The 18,801-nt window shown below is 41.5% G+C and overlaps 1 protein-coding gene across 1 annotated transcript in view; it reads right to left on the bottom strand.

Moving 5' to 3' along the window:
- Window positions 1-5,181: 5,181 nt before the first annotated feature.
- The window catches only part of LOC132822989 (glutathione hydrolase 7), a 69,627-nt gene continuing 56,007 nt past the window's right edge, over window positions 5,182-18,801 (bottom strand). The window contains exons 10-15 of the mRNA XM_060836495.1: window positions 18,299-18,387; window positions 17,103-17,255; window positions 14,321-14,438; window positions 11,672-11,809; window positions 10,525-10,624; window positions 5,182-6,498 (exon numbers count right to left, since the gene is read on the bottom strand). Coding sequence (XP_060692478.1) covers window positions 6,335-6,498; window positions 10,525-10,624; window positions 11,672-11,809; window positions 14,321-14,438; window positions 17,103-17,255; window positions 18,299-18,387 — 762 coding nt within the window. The 3' untranslated portion in view covers window positions 5,182-6,334. The remainder of the gene's footprint in view (window positions 6,499-10,524; window positions 10,625-11,671; window positions 11,810-14,320; window positions 14,439-17,102; window positions 17,256-18,298; window positions 18,388-18,801) is intronic.

Here is an 18,801-nt window from a genome sequence, read left to right as displayed (position 1 = left end):
CGAACTCATTGGATGATCAGTCAGGATCATATTGAATGGCACAGCATGCTGACTAGCCTTGTCGACTTTTCCATGAAGCTGCTGAAGATGGCTGGGCCACTTGTCAGCCCAAACCTGAACACTATGGATGTCTAATCTCAAGGGATAGAGCAATTAAAGCAACAGTTCAGGCTGCATGGAGAAGTGCTCAGGTTTTAAAATGAGACCTAACCTCGAGGTCTTTAGCCTACTATCTGTGATATTTCGCTCTCTTAAAGGTGCTGTTTAAAACCAATATTTTATTGTTTGACCCACCTCAAAATAAAAGCATTTTAATTTTATTGGCATGATAAATCTGCTGAACCCCAATTTCCTCACATGATAAATGAAAATTATTTTATACAATTTCTCCCTCCATCACAGCATTCAGTTCACACATATAAAAAATAGGAACTTTCAAGGCTTAAGTGTGAATTATCAGCAGGGTAAGGATTTTATTTGAGGTGAAAGTTGGCAATTCAATAAATAACATTCTGTTTATAGAATTCTTGGCATTGATTTGGACAGAGGACACTTGACTCAAATCACATCATTAAACAACATTGCATCCTCATTCAGTATTATAGTCTCAAGAACACCTCATAAAAAATTGTTATCCGTACCAAAATATTCATTCATTTTCACACACTGCTCATTGCATTAGTTTCTTTTTTTCAGTCCTTCCATTTATCACCACACTTTTCAAGTTTGTGCAATACAAAGGGTCCAAGGCAAGTGCAACTGCTAAAGAATAAGTAAAACATGTCTTGCAGTAATCAGCCGCAAGTAACTTTACTGGAACAGCAATTACTGCAGTATCTTATGTTAAAATGGCAAGAATGGACATATTGTAGTGTTACACTTGAACTGATCATTCCCTTTGGAAATGCAGTAAGAATAGTAACTGGCCTATGTTACTAAACTATAGAACAGGAGCAGGAGACATTCAGCCCCTTAAGCCTGTTCCAACCTTCAATAAGATCATGGCTGATCTGTTGGTGTTTCAAATTGTATATTTCCATCTATCTCTGATATTCTTTGAATCTCTTGCCCAAGAAGAATCTCTGCCTTACCCCACCTCCAATGCCTTCTCAGGCAGATCCAAAGTTGCATATTCTTTTGAAAGAGAAAAAAAATCTTCTTTTTATCCTAAAAAGGTGATGCTTATTTTAAAATAGCGTTCCCCCTGCCCACAGTTGTGAACTAACCCAGAAAACTAAACATCTTTTCCACACCCTCCTATTGGAGACTATTCAGAATCTCATACACTGCAATCATTTTGCCTTTAATTAATTTAGATCTAGGATCTGACTTCTCATTGACAAATTTTGTTTGATGAAAATAAATGGCATATTTTTGGATGTCGAGTCTTTGGTCATTATTTTGAAATTTAATTTTGTATTATTTTTCCTGAAATGTCTCCTACTCTAGTTCTTCTGCTTTTTTTCTCTCAACCTATTCTCGATGTATCTTTAACAGCTCAGAGGACATATTAGAACAAATAACAAAGAAAATTTACAGCCCAGGAACAGGCCCTTCAGTCCTCCAAGCCTGAGCCGATCCAAATGTACTGTCTAAACCTGTCGGTCAATTCCTAAGCATCTGTATCCCTCTGCTCCACACCTACACATGCCTCTGTCCAGACGCATCTTAAGTGAATCTACCATGCATGCCCCTACCACCTCTGCTGGCAACGCGTTCCAAACGCCCACCACCCTCTGTGTCAAATACTTGCCACGTGTATCCCCCTTAAACTTTCCACCTCTCACCTTGAAAGCTTGACCTCTTGTTATTGAATCCTTCATCCTGGGAAAAAGCTTGTCTCTATCCACCCTGTCTATACCCTTCACGATTTTGTAAACCTCAATCAAGTCCCCCTCAATCTCCTTGTGAAAATAAACCTAACCTACTCAACCTTTCTTCATAACTAGCACCTTCCATACTAGGCAACGTCCTCGTAAACCTTCTCTGCACCCACTCCAAAGCATCCACATCCTTTTGGTAATGTGACACCCAGAACTGTGCACAATATTCTAAATGCGGCCGAACCAATGTCTTGTACAATTTTAACATGACTTGCCAGCTCTTTTACTCAATACCCCATCCAATGAAGGCAAGCATACTATATGCCTATATTAGTTTAGTTTCCATGTTTTAGTTTCCATGTCATATTTTAAAAATTGCAAGAAGTATTTGCCCTATTAAATGCAGCATTTATCATTAAGCTCAACCTTTACTGTCTGCCATTAATTAAATGGCATCAACATTCAATGCTAATGGGAGCAATTAGAGATAAGGAATGAAGTCTCAAATCTGTTCTGGCCACATCAAGGCTCTGACTCTGGGATACTCCTTGACTTACACTCGTCACCCAACAGTGAGACAACTAAACATAGTATTCAACGTGTATACGAATAGACGACTAACTGTCACTGAAGTTCAATCACATCCCATGTCATTAGAACATTCATTAAACTCTATCTCTCAGTGCTTATTGTCTTTGTAATACACAATATGTTTTAAAATTCTGAAAGATTTATGTAGGGTATAGGAGAAAAAAAAGTTCTGTTGGATGAGTAATCAATGACAATGGGCATCAATTTAAATTATCGTTAAGAAATTATGAGGGCAGAAGAAGTTGAGGCAGATTAGATTAGATCTTTGAAGCAAAAACTGCGTCACGCTATAAGCAGTCAAAATTTCGGGACTTTCAGGAGGAAGAAGCAGAGGGGTTAGTTTTTAATTGTTTTAGCAAAAAGCAAGCACAGACACAATGGACCAAATTCCCTCTTTTCAATGAAGCAAATCAATATTGTTCACTATTTTTAGTCAGTCCTGCAATACTACTGGAAACTACTGGTGGTGCCTTCAAAAAATAAAAACTCAGTCTATAGTGTTGTTATTTATACTTAATTTGAAACAAAAAAACCTCCTGTGCAATTTCTGCCTCTTAGATGGAAGGGTGGGGTGGAACATAAATAGTGATTTTTTTTTCAACCCAAACAGCCTGTTTCTGTGGCTGTAGATTCATGTAAGGAAATACACTATACATTGTATATGCAGTGACATGGGTCACAAATGTCCCTGGCTCAGGCCTTGACATTGAACAGGGAAACATTTTGACAGTCTATGATTCCCACTTAAGTGCAATCAAATAAAACAGAGCCAAGGTTCCAACTCTGCACCACTATGCTTCCTTCTGAAAGATTTCTATTTTTGGGCACAGTGGTCACAAAAATGGCCTTGGCTATCTTTGTTCAACAGTGACACGTTTCCTGTTCTCACTGTCTTCTGGGGAAGATCAGAGGTGGGGTTGAGGAAATGGGGTACAGGGAGAAAAGAGAGAATGAAAGAAACTGTCTGAAACCAGAAACCAAGTATTTCTGACATCACAGAATCACTTATGTTATCTGCATTCTACACCCTTAAAATGTCACGTTTAATAAAAAGTGACTCAGGATAATAAAGCAAAGTTCTGGCACTTATATGCCCTTGTGAAATTGATCTTCAAATAATAACAACAATGAAGTGTAATAAACTGGGAGTTAAACCAAGAACTTGCATTTCTAAAGCACCATTCTTGACCTCACCATGCCCCCAAAATGCCTCACAATCAATGGATTACTTTGGAAGCTGAATTACCATTGTAACAGAAAACACAACTGCACAAATTTATACAGAGCAAGCTCTTGTAAACAGCAATGTGAGAAATAGTTAGATCACCTGCATTTACACTGATGTTGATTGATATAGGCTCCCAGGCACACAGGAAAATTTCCCTATTCTTTTGCCAATAATGTTGTGGCATACTAGGTCCCACCCGATGGGACAGATCAGGTTTAATCCTCTGATCCTGAAAGAGGAGCTCAGAAATCAGACGACACCAGGTGAAGTGACAAAGGAGTAGCACTTAGATTTCAAATAAACCTGTTGGACTATAACCTGGTGTCATCTGACTTTGTCCATCCCAGTCCAACAACAGCACCTCCACAGCATCCTGAAAGACAACACACTTCCTCAGTAATGATCCTCACTTAGTGTAAGTTATGAGTTTATGGAAAAGAACACTTCACAGGGGAATTGTCATTTTGGAACAGTTTTAAACATGCCTAAACAACATTAACAGATTTATAGTAGTAGCAGATTAAAACTCAGCTCACGTAGTGAAAATAACCACATATTTTGACCACTTGAAAATAAAAACAGTGGACAGATATGAACTTAATTGGTAGAATCTACTTTCACAATATTCAACTTCAGTGTTCAAAGAGCTTTATACAAATAAATGAAATAATTTTAAAACAAATAAATAAATAAATACCAGCCAGCACAATAATATTTGGCATCTTTCACAGCTGAATTGTTAATATCACAATTGCATCATGGATAGAAAAGGATAGCCCATTAATATGCATCATTAATAATAATTTTGAGTACTGGAGCATACAATTACTGTCTTGTGGCTGATTTTGAGATTCCGCTGGACTAGGAGACGAATGTTATAAATGAAGTCAGATGTGGCTTTTCATTTTCTAGCGATAGCATGAAGAAAATAAGATATATATTTCCAAAAGTGAAACAAAACTTAGAATGAAATCACTGCAATGATTCTTTAAAAAAATACTGAAGACTTTGCTAAAGAAACCTTTTGAAACATATAGTGTCGTTGTTACTTGGGAGAGGGCACAAAAATGTCTAATGTATATTCCATGATGCAATTATGTTTTAGCAGCACTAACCTCTGCAAGTTAACTTTATCAATGAGTGCACATCAGTCAACATTGATACACAACACTGTGAACAAAGTTCCCTTTCTGCCCCCCTTTATTTCAAAAACAGAACACTTAATTTTCTTTTGGTTGTGACTGGGATTCAAAAATCTAATTATGAATTTTCTAGGTAATCAACTGGATAAACACAATTTACAATTCTCAAGGTATTAGCCCCCAAAACATTTGGAAGTAACCAATAGAGGAGAGGAGACTATTGGAAATTAAAACAGAAAATGCTAGAGTAACCTGGCAGGTCAGGCAGTATCTGTGGAGACAGAGCCAGATTTAACATGTCAAAGGGTCTTTAGTTTCAAGACATTAACTCTGTTTCTCTCTCCACAGATGCTGCCAGACTTGCTGAGTTTCTCCATCCGCATTATTTTTCTTTGAGAAGAGGAAGCTATCAGACTTCTAGTATTTTCAAAATCTAATTGTTTTGGGAAATTGGGCTGCTCTGGCCCCTCAATACAGATGAGAATTTAAAAAAAAGATGGTTTGTGGGTGTCACTGACAAAGTCAGCATTTATTACATATCCTTTGTTACCTTTGAGAAGGTAGTGGTGAGCTACCTTCTATCTGTGGTATTCCCACATTGCTGGGAAGGAGAGAGTTATTGTAGTTTTGCTACAATTGAGTAACCCGTGAATTACAAAGGGCAGTTCAGAGTGAACCTCCTTCCTATTGGTAAAGCCAGTCTAGGTAAAAGTGGCTGATTTCCTTCCCTAAACAACGTTAATTTGAGTTTGATTTATTGTTGTCACATGTACCAAGATACAGTGAAAAGTGTTGTTTTGTGTGCTATACCGACAGATTGTACATACAAAGAGCATTAGGATAGTAGAACACAATGCAGAATACAGTGTTACAGCTGCAGAAAAGGTGCAGAGAGATCAGAATTAACATTTGAGAAGTCCGTTCAACATTAGTGTACCAGACAGTCAAGTATTGCCATGTTTTCTTTAATAGTAGTAATTTTATTTAATTGCCCGAATTCAAATTCCCAGCTTCCTATGATGGGATTTGAACTCAGACCTCTGGATCCCTCATCCAGTAGCATCACCATTATGCTTTGTCTAGGATATTGTAGCAAAGTGAGTAGAAGTCTGCATCTTGGAAATAGATGTGACAAAAATATTTATGGTCTTGCAATGGCATAAATTTCTATTATTAGGCAAATCTTTCTAACTTTACGACTGGAAATAAAGAGAAGCAGGAGGGAGGGTCACAGATTAAATTTGCAGCATGCTTTGGTTCCAAGATAAAATGTGCATTGTAAATCATCTTATCTGCTGTCAGTCACAAGAACCTGGACAAACAGTGGAAGTCAGGCCACCTTCAGTTAAAAACATCAATGAGAACCAGACTTGGGGAGGAGTCCACTCTAAGCTCCCCCCCAAAATGCAGCTTCTCTTCCCACCGGGTCCTGACTGTTACATTCTGTGTTTAACCTTCAACTTGCACTCTGCAACTTCACGGTGAACAAAAAGTTAAAAGGGGTAGAAAAAAAAGGAGAAAAAGAAACCATCACTGGCGAAAAATTCTGGCTACAAAATGATAGCTGCAGCTGCGTCACTGCTTCTTGGGTCTTTGGCCCCTGTGATGAAGTCATTTATCCTCCTGGCTACATGGACCAAGGAGTGAATCTCTTCTCTCATCACTGTGTGGCCTCGCTCTGCAAGGAACTCCACTTCCTCCTCTGGAAACTCATCTACAAAGGAATAACGACATTGTCATTACTCGGGATTGTTCTCCTCAGAACAGAGAAGGTTGATAGAGGTGTTCAAAATCATGCAGTATTTTGACACAGTAAATCAGAATAAATGGTCTTTGGTGACAGTAGAACAGACAACTGGGGGAATAAAAACAGCAGGTGCTGCAGAAACCCAAGAGGTCTGGTAGCTTTCAGTTTCAAGTTTGTTCATTCCAAAGAAGAATCATACTGGACTTGAATATGCGAACTCTGTTTTTCTCTCTCCCACTTTCTCCAGACCTACTGTGTTTCTCCAGCACTTGCCGTTTTCATTTCAGATTTCCAGCACCTGCAGTATTTTGCTTCTATATAGTAGCCCGAGCAGACAGATTGAAGACAATTGGCTGAGATTAGCAGAAGGTTAAAGAGCAAGTTGTGATAATCTACAATAAGGCGGCACGGTGGCACAGTGGTTAGCACTGCTGCCTCACAGCAACAGAGGCCTGGGTTCAATTCCCGACTCAGGCGACTGACTGTGTGGAGTTTGCACATACTCCCCGTGTCTGCGTGGGTTTCCTCCGGGTGCTCCGGTTTCCTCCCACACTCCAAAGATGTGCGGGTTAGGTGAATTGGCCATGCTAAATTGCCCGTAGTGTTAGGTAAGGGGTAAATGTAGGGGTATGGGTGGGTTGCGCTTCGGCGGGTCGGTGTGGACTTGTTGGGCCGAAGGGCCTGTTTCCACACTGTAAGTAATCTAATTAAAAAAAAGGGTGGAGATTCCCTCTAAGTCACACACCATCCTGATTTAGAACAATCTGACATTCTTTCACTGTCTCGAAGTCAAAATCCTAGAGCCCCTCCTTCCTAACAGCATTATAGATGTCCCTACTGCTGCAGTTCAAGAAGGAAGCTCACCAACACCTTCTCAAGGACAATTAAGGATGTGCAATAAATGCAGATAGCCTTTTGCACATTCCACAAACAAATTAAAGAAAAAATTCATTGGGAGAGAAAATGGTGGTGGGACTACTCGGAGAATCCTTTCATGGAGTTGGCACTGGCTCAAAGAGGTAAACAATCTTCTGTGCAGGTGGTTCTCCTGTAATGCCGTAGTTGCATTCCAGCAAAACCTCACTTAATAGAAAATCGCTTAAGAGAAATAATGGAGCCTTTTGGAAAAGTGGGGTTGGGGCAGACCAGCAATAAATATCACTCAAACACTCAAAAATCATCCAAAGATCTAACGCAAAATATAGCATAGCCTGAATGAAGGCTGAAATCATACTTACAAAGGAACAAATGTAAATTTAACACAGTACATTTAAAATTGTAAGAAAGCTGCTCTCTGCACAGTACCTCTCACAGAAAGCTGCTTTATCAGCAACTGACAGCGGCACATGTCCAGATTGGCACAGAGACTGGTACAGATGTTGCACACACACGGAATGGCATGGAGACTTCAACACAGACATCGGCGCATGTGCAAATCTAAGTGCACGAATTGCACTATTGTGAACGGAGGTAAGCGTTCTCCAAGATACCATTCCCTAATTCGTCGGTGATGTTACAGCCAAATCACGTTGCCAAAACTTGCATTATCTCAGAACTACCTGTACTGTAAGATTCTATTTGGCTGAGGGGTGACCTTAAAGAGGTTTATAAAATCATGAAGGGCATGGACAGGATGTATAGGCAAGGTCTTTTCCCTGCAGTGGGGGAATCCAGAACTAGAGGGGATAGGTTTAGGATGAGAGGGGAAAAATTTAAAAGGGACCTAAGGGGCAATATTTTCACGCAGAAGGTGGTGCGTGTATGGAATGAGCTGCTAGAGGAAGTGGGGGAGGTTGGTACAATTACAACATTTAAAAGGCATCTGGATGGGTACATGAATAAAAAGGGTTTACAGGGATAAAGGTCAAATGCTGGCAGATGGGATGTGATTAGGTTAGGATACTGTTCGTCATGAACGGGTTGGGCCAAAGGGTCTGTTTCCATGGTGTACACCTCCATGACTCTATGACTCTAAGTCCATCAAAAACATTTAAGATATTACTTGATACATTCCTCACTTGCCCCAGCTGAATCAATGTAATCCCTTTTAAGAAACAGAGCCATCATGACCAGAAATGGCAGCCACAGTTTTTACTCATAGTCAGGGGACGGAGATTTAGGGTAAAAGGTAGAGGGGATTCTTTTCTTTCCACCAAGAGCTTAACAGAGATTTGGAACACACCGTCTGAATGGAGGGTACAGCCAGAAATCCTTATCACTACTTGGATATGATCTTGACGTGCCATAATTTGCAAGGTTACTTAACAAGATCCAGAAAGTGAGATTAGGCTGGATGACTCCTTGTCAGCCGGGCACCAATGTGATGGGCTAAATGGTCACTTTCTGTGCTGTACATTTCTATTTGCCACATTTTGTCACAAATGTTGGACTTTTGAACCATACATTTGGCTGAAGTAACAATGGCAAATCTGGATAAACAGCTCAGCTCAGATACATGCCCATGTGGTTGGGTTGCCTTGGGGAGAGAAAGTCAAAACAGTTTTACCATCTTCATGGCATCTCACGGAAAAGAAAGGTAGGTGCTGCTTCAGGCAAAGATGCTAACACTGTGGGAAAGCAGGGGCAACGGATTTTCTGGTAATGACCAAGCTAGTGGTCATTTCTTTACTCAGCGGGTTGAGTTCATGGAATGCCCTGCCAGTAGCAGTGGTGAACTCTCCCTCTTTATGGTCATTTAAGCGGGCATTGGATAAGCATATGGAGGTTATTGGGCTAGTGTAGGTTAGGTAGACTTTGGTCAGCGCAACATCGAGGGCCGAAGGGCCTGTACTGCGCTGTATTGTTCTATGTTCTATGTTCTATTAGTGAAAGTGATGTTTCTGCACCAAAGAAAGGGAACAGTACAAATTGGGGTTCTTGAACATTTTAAGAAATGGAGGGTTAATGAGGTGTGCCTTGCTAATCGTAATCGTATCTGGGAAAGTTCTGGTGGATGTAAAAGATCCAAAGCATGGGTTTGAAGAATGGCATGGAAATAACTCCACTGAAAGCCGGTATCCTGTCACCAAGTCGCCCTTTGTTTACACGTGCACAGTACATGACACTGACCCAACTAGCTGAGACCCAGCTCCTAGAGTGAACAGAACATCTGACACTACTATTTATCAGCCAGAACTCCCTGATGGAACCAGATTAACACCCCCAACCAGGGAACTCATATTCTATGAGAACCATTTGGCTGACCTCATTTCAGTCGCCACAAATATGGAGTCAGCTATTACGAGGGGGCATAGCTTTAAATTAAGGGGAGGTAGGTATAGGACAAATGTTAGGGGTAGATTCTTTACTCAGCGAGTCATGAGTTCATGGAACACCCTGCCAGTAACAGTGGTGGACTCTCCCTCTTTATGGGCATTTAAACGGGCATAAGATAGGCATATGGAGGATAGTGGGCTAGTATAGGTTAGGTGGGCTTGGGTCGGCGCAACATCGAGGGCCAAAGGGCCTGTACTGCGCTGTATTTTTCTATGTTCTATGTTCTATTAAACATCCCTCCCACTTAGAAGGAAAAAGGGCATAGATACTTAAGAACACCATCACCTGCAGGTTTTTCACCAAAACCCCCGTGCTGACTTGGAACAATATTATGGTTCCCTCACTGTCACTGGGTCAAAATCTTAGAGCTCCCTCCCTAATAGCACTGTGATCTACCTGGACTGCAGCGGTTCAAAATGGTATCACCTTCTCAAGGGCAATTAGGAGTGGGCAATAAGTGCAGGCCTAGCCCAAGTGTTCTGATCAATACTCACATCTCAACTAAATTCAGTATCGAGTCATTGTCATATTGCTGTTTGAGGGACCTCATTGTGTAAATTGGTTGCTAAATTTTCAAACTTACAGCAGTGACTAAGCTTCCAAAGTCCTTGGCAGGTTGTGAAGTGTTTTGGAATGCTTTGAGGTCAGGCAAGGCAAGTCTAACTGGAAGAAATTCATTTATATATTTAGAAACAGTAAAGGGTTTGATTTACTTACTCTCAACCAGTAAAACATTTGGCTGAAGCTGCGGATAGAAACGGCCAAGAGCAAGGCTTTCATTCAGATGTTTGCGAAAGGAGAAAATGTTCAGCAAGACCTGCTCAGACACAAGAAACAAATGATGATGTGTAAGAGGAAGGCTGCAAATAGTGGATTATATTAGTTACATTCCTAAGTCTCCCCTACTGTTTTTAATTCACTGTTCACACAATTATATCCCATTTCACTGAAAGTGAATTGCTGACATTTACTTAGTCCATCTGAATACTGAAACACAAGAACAGGAAAACGTTATTCAGCCCCTCAAGCTGGTCCCACCATTCTTATAGATCATGGGCAACCTGTATGTCAACTCTCAGCTTCACACATGCAGAGAGATTTTTGAGACCTCAGTTTTGAAAGCTCTGATTCCCCTGACATCTATTGCCTGAATTACAGATTTCTCCTGTGCCTTTGTGTGAATAGATGCTTCTTGACATCCCTCCTATATGGAGAAGGTGAGGACTGCAGATGCTGAAGATCAGAGTTGAAAAGTGTGGCACTGGAAAACCACAGTAGGTCAGGCAGCATCTGAGGAGCAGGAGGGTCAACTTTTCGGGCATAAGCCCTTCATCATCCATTCCTGATGAAGGGTTTATGTCCAAAATGTTGATTCCACATGTTCCTCCTTGTTGACAGATCAAGCAAACTCAAGATCATCCAGATTAAATTATAATTGTTATCATTCTTTGTTACACAGAGGAGGTGAGCTATCTTTATTTTTCTATTTTTTTCCTAAGAATTTGTATTTAAGTATATCTTGATCGTGACTGAGGTCTTCAGTAAGATGGTGCTGTAAGTGGCAACTTGTAAACTTTTCACTGTACTCATGTGAGTACATATGACAATAAAGCTAATTCATTCAATGGGATCTGAATCCATGTCCCATTAACCTGAACCTCTGTATTACTAGTTGAGTGACATTACCACTGCACCATGGTCTCCCTCAATGATAGAATTGTGTTCTCTTGATTTCCCACTCGTAGTAAACATTTCTCTCCATTTAGCCTTAAGCAATTTTTAATGCCTTGAGCATCTAATATGAACACCCTTCAATCTTCTGTTGTCCCAATGAGCCAAATAAGAAATAATACCCCTCACTCACCTCAGTGAGGCTGCTCAGAGTGTTTGTCCCACCAGACGCTCCAAGGGAGAGGTATGTCCCACACATCCCTCGTAATGGCCGTACAATTGTGGGTAACAAAAAAGACACAGGCCTTTTGCCAGCTTGAATACTGTTCCTCTGAAACAAAAATAGATGTTTATAAGCATAGGATGAGGAAAGGCTTCTATAGACTAAACACTTCTCTGTTCCTGCACAGATTCAATCCAATCCATTTACAGTTCTGAGGAAAGCTTTTTGGAAAATTCCTCCTCTCCTTATTGACAGCTGAAGCAAACTTCAAACTGTCCATGTTGAACAATAAATATCACACTTCTCTGAGAAGGTGAGCTATCTTCTTGGCAATAACCGAGTGGCTTGCTAGGTTGCTTTTCTTTTGTTCATTTACATGATGTCAGTACCACTGACTGGGCCAGCAATTATTGCCCATCTCGATTTGCCCACGAGAAGGTGGTGCCTTCTTGAACTGCTGCTGTCCATGTGGTGTAGGTGGACTCCTGATGCTGTTAAGGAAGGAGTTCCCAGTGACAGTGAAGAGATGCTGACATCATTCCAAGTCAGGATGGTGTTTTGTTTGGAGGAGCAGGTGATGATGTTCCTGTGTCTGTGCTGCTCTCGTCCTTCAAAGTGATAAAGGTCACAGGTACGGAAAGTACTGTCCAAGAAAACTTGGCAAATTGTGGGAGTTTAAGGATCAATTACAAAGGCAAGCAGTAGGCATGATCTATTTGGATTTCCAGAAGGCCTTTGATAAAGTGCAGCACATGAGGCTGCTAAGTAATGTAAGGGCCTATGGTGTTAGGTCCAAGGTACTGGCATGGATAAAAGATTGGCTGACTGGCAGAAGGCAGAGAGTAGGGATAAAGGAGTCTTTTTCAGGATGCCAGTCAGTGACTAGTGAAGTTCTTCAGGGGTCAGTGTTGGGGACACAACTACTCACATTATACCTAACTGAGGTGAGTGAGGGGTATTATTTCTTATTTGGCTCATTCGGACAACAGAAGATTGAAGGGTGTTCATATTAGATGCTCAAGGCATTAAAAATTGCTTAAGGCTAAATGGAGAGAAACTGTTTACTATGAGTGGGAAATCAAGAGAACACAATTCTGTCATTGAGGGAGACCATGGTGCAGTGGTAATGTCACTCAAGAGAAAGGAACTGAGGGCATTGTGTCACCTGCAAACTTAGCAACAAAGAGATGTGGAGGGACAGATAGTGTTGAGGCAGTGTGGAGAGACTGCAGAAGGACTTGGACAGGCTAAGAGAATAGCTGCAAAAATCTGGAGCACAAAGGGACTTAGGAGTCCGAGTTCAGGATTCTCTTAAAGTTAACATGAAAGTTCATTTGGCTGTTGGAAGGCAATTGCAATGTTAGCATTCATTTCCAGAGGGATAGAATACAAGAGCCTGTTTGTACAATGAAAGGTGCATAAGGCTCTGGTCAGACTGCATTTGAAATATTGAGAGTAGGTTTGGGCCCCATATCTAAGGAAGGAAGGAAGGAAGGATGAGCTGGCCTTGGAGGGGGCTCTAGAGGAGGCTTACAAAAATGATCCTGGGAATGAATAGTTTATCATGGGAGGAGCGGTTGAGGACTTCGGGTCTGTATTTGATGGGGTTTAGAAGGATGGGGTGGGGGGGCGGGGGGCTGGGAATCTGATTGAAACTTACCAAATACGGAGAGGTCTGGATAGAGTGGAGGTGGAGAAGATGTTTCCACTAGTCAGAGAGACAAGGACTCAGGGCACAATCTCAGAGTGAAGGGATGGCCCTTTAGAACTGAGATGAGAAAGAATTTCTTCAGTCAGAGGGTGGTGAATCTTTGGAACTCATTGTTGCAGAAGACTGTGGAGGCCAAGTCATTGAATGTATTTATGACAGAGATAGATAGGTTCTTGATTGGAAAGGGATTCAAGGGGAGAAGGCAAGAGAATAGGGTTGAGAAACACATCAGCCATGATCGAATTGAGCAGAGTCAATGGGCCGAATGAGCTAATTCTGTTCCTATACCTTATGGTCTAATGATCACTGCACTATTGTACTCTAATGTGATTTCAGATCATGGAGAAAATAAACCAGTCAGGAGGAATGGTGAGGGATTGATCTAATAGCATAGTGATTCGAATGGTGGCAGTGTGTTACAGCTATCTCCAGGAGTTCAAGTTGTAGTGGAATGTACACATGTGTGTGCATGTTGGACTCTGGAACTCTGGGCAGTTAATGGTAGATGCTGGAAATCTGAACAGGACATTGGTGGAAACACTCAGTATCTGTGTTTAGACAGAGACAGAGAGAATACAGAGTTAACATTTCAAAACAATGCTTTTTCATCAGAAGTAGCAAGTTAAGAGACGCACTAAGCTTTGAGCAAGGAGTGGATGGGACAAGGGCAGAACGTGAGAGGGTGAAACCCAACAGAATGATAAAAGAGTTGGTCATCCTGTAGGTGATGAGCAAGAACAGAAATAAAGAAAGATGTGCCCAGAGTAGATGAGCTCATGATGGCAAGAAAATAAACTAAAACAAGCTAAGATATAGAAACAAACAGTGCACAAGTTATAGAACCAAGATATCTCGTGGCAATTTTTAAGTGAAGATGGGGAGTTACTTTAGTGAAGAGATTTCCTTACAAGGTTCGCTGTGGAATTGTCTTGTGCTTTGTTCGACCAGGAGAAGTCCAACATCTGGCTGTTCAGAAGAACCCCAGAGGCCGTCATGATTCCACTGCCAAATGGACGGTTCAAGGAGCTGTAGAATAGGTAAAGAAACATTTGTTTTATGTTGATACTCGTGCAGGCCAGGCTTAGTTCCAGTTCAGGCGATGTGTTTCGGGATCCTCACTGAAATATCCTTTGCTTTGCTTATTAATCAACAATAACTTTTAGCTGAACAATGTGAGACTTCTGGAATTGTAACTTTCCCACGTCTGAAAGCACTTGAAAAGCAATTAATGCCGTTGAACAGCAGTAAACAACTGCAAAAAAGCGGCAGAAGAAGATCTCAAAAACAGCAACCAGATTTAAAATTTAGAATAGCTACAGTGTGGAAATAGACCATTTGGCCTAACAAATCCACACTGACCCTCTGAAGAGTAACCCACCCAGACCCATTCCCCTACCCTTTTACTCTACATTTACCCCTGACTAATGTACCTAACCTACACATCCCTGAACACTATGGGCAATTTAGCATGGCCAATTCACCTAACCTGCACATCTTTGTGAGGAAACCAGAGCACCTGGAGAAAACCCACACAGACAGAGGGGGAGAACGAGCAAGCTCCACGCAGACAGTCACATGAGGCTGGAATCGAACCTGGGTCCCTGGTACTGCGAGGCAGCAGTGCTAACCGCTGAGCCACCATGCTACCCCATGGAGGATCATTAATGAGGCCCAATGATTGAAAGAGCCCAAGACTCAAATTTTCTCCGTCAGACGGTATTATAATCTGTGGCCACACTCCTGCACTACAGCGTTAAGGGCTGTCAGTATGAACTTATAAAGTATCACTGAGAAGTAGATAACATTCTGTTGAGCAAAATAGCATTGGGAGGCCATGTGACCTTTGCCTTCCTGCCAACATACATGCAACGCAAGGATCCCGAGTTAATTTCTATGTCTGGACGAAAGATCATAGAGTGGGGGGGGCGTGGTTGATGGTTTTCGGTAGTCACCCCTCCTGCTTTATATCAAGATCACAATTATATGCAGATGTAGAGAAACCCCACTCCAGTTCCCTGACTGACAGCATGTCCATGGCTGGATAGGCCACCACATTCCCACCTGGAGCTGAAATAATAGCAGACAGGCTGGCCAGTCACAGACCGTCAATTAATCATTAACTGTCTACTTTAGTGGTTCAGTTTTGGGGAGGAGGGGCATAGAGCTTGCACATTCCTGTTTGGAATTTCATGGAAGGAGGTGGAAAAGTTCTCCTATGCCACTGTCCAGCCGATTAAGTTCCCTGCCTGCTGCCAAGCCCGCTTTCTCCAGAAGGTTCCGCTCTAGTTGTCAATGACGATATTTCTTCTCAGATAAAGGCAGGAAAAGTATGCTGCTTAAGAGACACTAAGTAGACCATTTCAGTGATTACAAGCCAGTATAGCTTCATGAAGAAGGAGATATTAAATGCAACAAGAGAATACCTACAATCCTAATACTTTACCAATATTCCTTCTCTAACTGCAAATGTGAGTGTGTGTGTGTGTGCAATCACACGAGTGTAAGAGTGGTTATAATCATGTATGTACTCAGTGTCGAATAATAGACATTTTATCTTTCTCTTAAAGTGCATGAGAAATCCTGTCACTTGGCTGCTGCTGACAGTTATAGAATTCCACGGTTACAATGTTTTTGTCTTTAATGAAGTATGTGTTACCAACACCAAGATGGCCGAAAGAAATGGCCACCATCGAATCTTTTTGAAACCAATGCGTACCCAGTGCTGGGATTCAGCACAAACTCTGCACATGTGCATGAGGCACACAAGCAACCCTCGCTCTACTCAGTATTCTTCTCCACTAAGGCTCCAAATCTCCAGCTCCACATCCCTTCCCCCCAACCCCATTTACAGCTGCACTCCCCACTCTGTCTGGCAGTCTCATCACTGCACCTGCATGGGCAACGAGTGTGGGAAAAAATAAGCCATCTTTGATTGTGAAGCCATCTCTATCGTCCCTGTAACTAGTGCTGCACCTCAAGATATTGTGATATTGGTGTGACATGATGGCTCAGTGGCTAGTGTTGCTTCCTCACAGCACCAGGGACCTCAGTTCAATTCCACCCATGTAGAGGTTGTACACTCTCCGTGTTTGCATGGGTTTCTTCTGGGTGCTTCAGTTTCCTCCCACAGTCCAAAGATGTGCAGGTTACGGTGGATTGGCTATACTAAATTGCCCGTACTGCCCAAGGGATGTGTAGGCTACATGGGTTAGTCATGGTAAATGTGGGGTTACGGGATGGGTAGGTCTGGATGGGGTGTCCTTTGGAAGGCTGGTGCAGAATCAATGGGCCGAATAACCTCTTCCTGCACTGTTGGGATTATGCGATAGCAAAGTGAGTAATAAAACTGAATGCATTCCTCTAATCTCCTTTAAGAAATGAAGTCTGCCAATCTTACCTGGTCTGGTCTATATTTGACCCCAGACCTACAGCAATTAGGAATGGGCTACAATTGCTGGCCCAGTCAGTAATATCTTCTGACCATGAGCGAAAATTTTTAAAATGATAACAAGTACAATCAACAATGCTGAAGTTAAAAACGATTCCTTCTAATGACTCGCTAATGGGAAAGACCTCACTCGCAAAGTAGACTACTGCGAATAAATCAGTCACTTAAAAAGGAAGAGCTCAACTTGATCAGATTCCCAAAGGTCCAACAGTGCTTGAATGCAATGAATTATTCATTTTTACCTCACAACAGAAACAATGAAGTCATCAGGTCCAAAGACGTGCACTTGGCTTGCCGAAGGACCAGTCTCCAAGGAGTAGAAGGGCAGGTAGTGAGCAGGAGGGAATGCCGCACTGTCATTAATCAACTGATGCAGAGTTTTAGCTTCTGATTTGCTGGACAGAAGAAAAGAGAAAAGGAAGAGGTTTTCAGCAGGATGGATATGACGGCGAAATGAAATGCACTAAATTTCCTCAAAGGTAATTCTGACCCAGAAATTCTGCTGTAGCTTTAGCAGAAACGGCATGTCAGTTATTCCGCTGTTCTGCAGCTTCTGCATCTCTTCCTACTGAATTTTCATGAAAATCAGGAGAACCCCTCACTGAAGCACAACCCCAAAATGATATTACTGAAAGGATTTTGCACATGGCCCCCGTTTAAAGAATACGAGGCCATTGTCAAATCTCATCATAACACATCACAAATGTTGTGCCAATGTATTATAAAGACACCCTATGCCTTTACAATAATATATACTGTATTCCTGACTGAGATATGTTGCGGCAGCTTTGCCATCTTGCATTCATCAGAACAAATACAAGAAAGCCAAATTTTCAACGGTGACACCAATTTATACTACAGGAGAAAGGATGCTGATTGGTTGCAAACCAATTCTGACTGACCGAGGCATTACTGTGGAGAAAAAATACGAGGAACAAACTTTATAAACTCGCAGGTAATTCAAAAAATGCGCAATTTCTTTTATTTGCAGAAAATCAGACCTTGCATATGAATTCACTTCCTCTTGCAAGTGGAAATGATCCATGTTACAATCTCAATTGGTTATCTTTACAGAGTTATAAGTGTACCTTTGGCGCACTTAGGATTGTTTGGCAAGTGTTGCTCAAATGCAGAATCATATCTAACAGCTGAAATTTGTTTTGAATTTGACAAGTCCAGGCTGTCTGAACTCAGTCTGCATTCTATCAACTACAAACAACTCAAGGAACATGCAATTGGATTTCACTGTTGGGACATTTCGCCAATATACAGAGTGCACTGAAAATCAACCCTTCAGCCAGGTTTCTGAATTTGATACCACATTACTAAGCCACAGTTCTAAATAATAAGATGATTTTGCAAAAAGTAATGGCTGGATGTCTTGAATTGGTTGAAAGTTTTTCTTTGAATAAAGAATAATGAAAATTAAATCTCTTACCTGAGCATCTGCTCGATCAGTTGAGTAACAGTGGAATTAAAGAAAGGGTCACTAAGGCTGCTCGCCAAGGCTAAAGCAATTTTCAGTGACTGAAGATAAAAAGAATAAGGAATTAGCAGGGCACGTGGGGACGGCAAACTATACCTTTATTTTAAGAGGGCGGAGCTCAATGGATCATCAGGAAGCTGGAAGACAAAACACAAATCTGCAGCTCCTCCAACTCCTACCACTTCACCATTACTAACAGCTATCTCTGACACACACCTTCTGGAATATTCTCTTCAAATTTCTCTGCTTTGTCATCTCCTCCATGTTCCATCGGCTTCTTCGCTTCAACAAAGCTCTCAGCACTTCCCAAATCTTTAACTTCCTCCTGAACTGCAGTCCACTTTTTATCTTCTGACCGTTAGAGGATTCAGCAACATTGGCCAGAATTTTCCTAAATATCACCCCTCACTCCCTCCCCAAAGGACCCAGATTAGCCCAGTCTCCTAGCTTGAGGG

This window comes from Hemiscyllium ocellatum, chromosome 15 (genome assembly GCF_020745735.1).
Source record: "Hemiscyllium ocellatum isolate sHemOce1 chromosome 15, sHemOce1.pat.X.cur, whole genome shotgun sequence".
Taxonomy (NCBI): Eukaryota; Metazoa; Chordata; class Chondrichthyes; order Orectolobiformes; family Hemiscylliidae; genus Hemiscyllium; species Hemiscyllium ocellatum.
The sequence above is the reverse complement of the archived record's forward strand: the minus strand, read 5'-3'. Positions and strand labels throughout refer to the sequence as shown.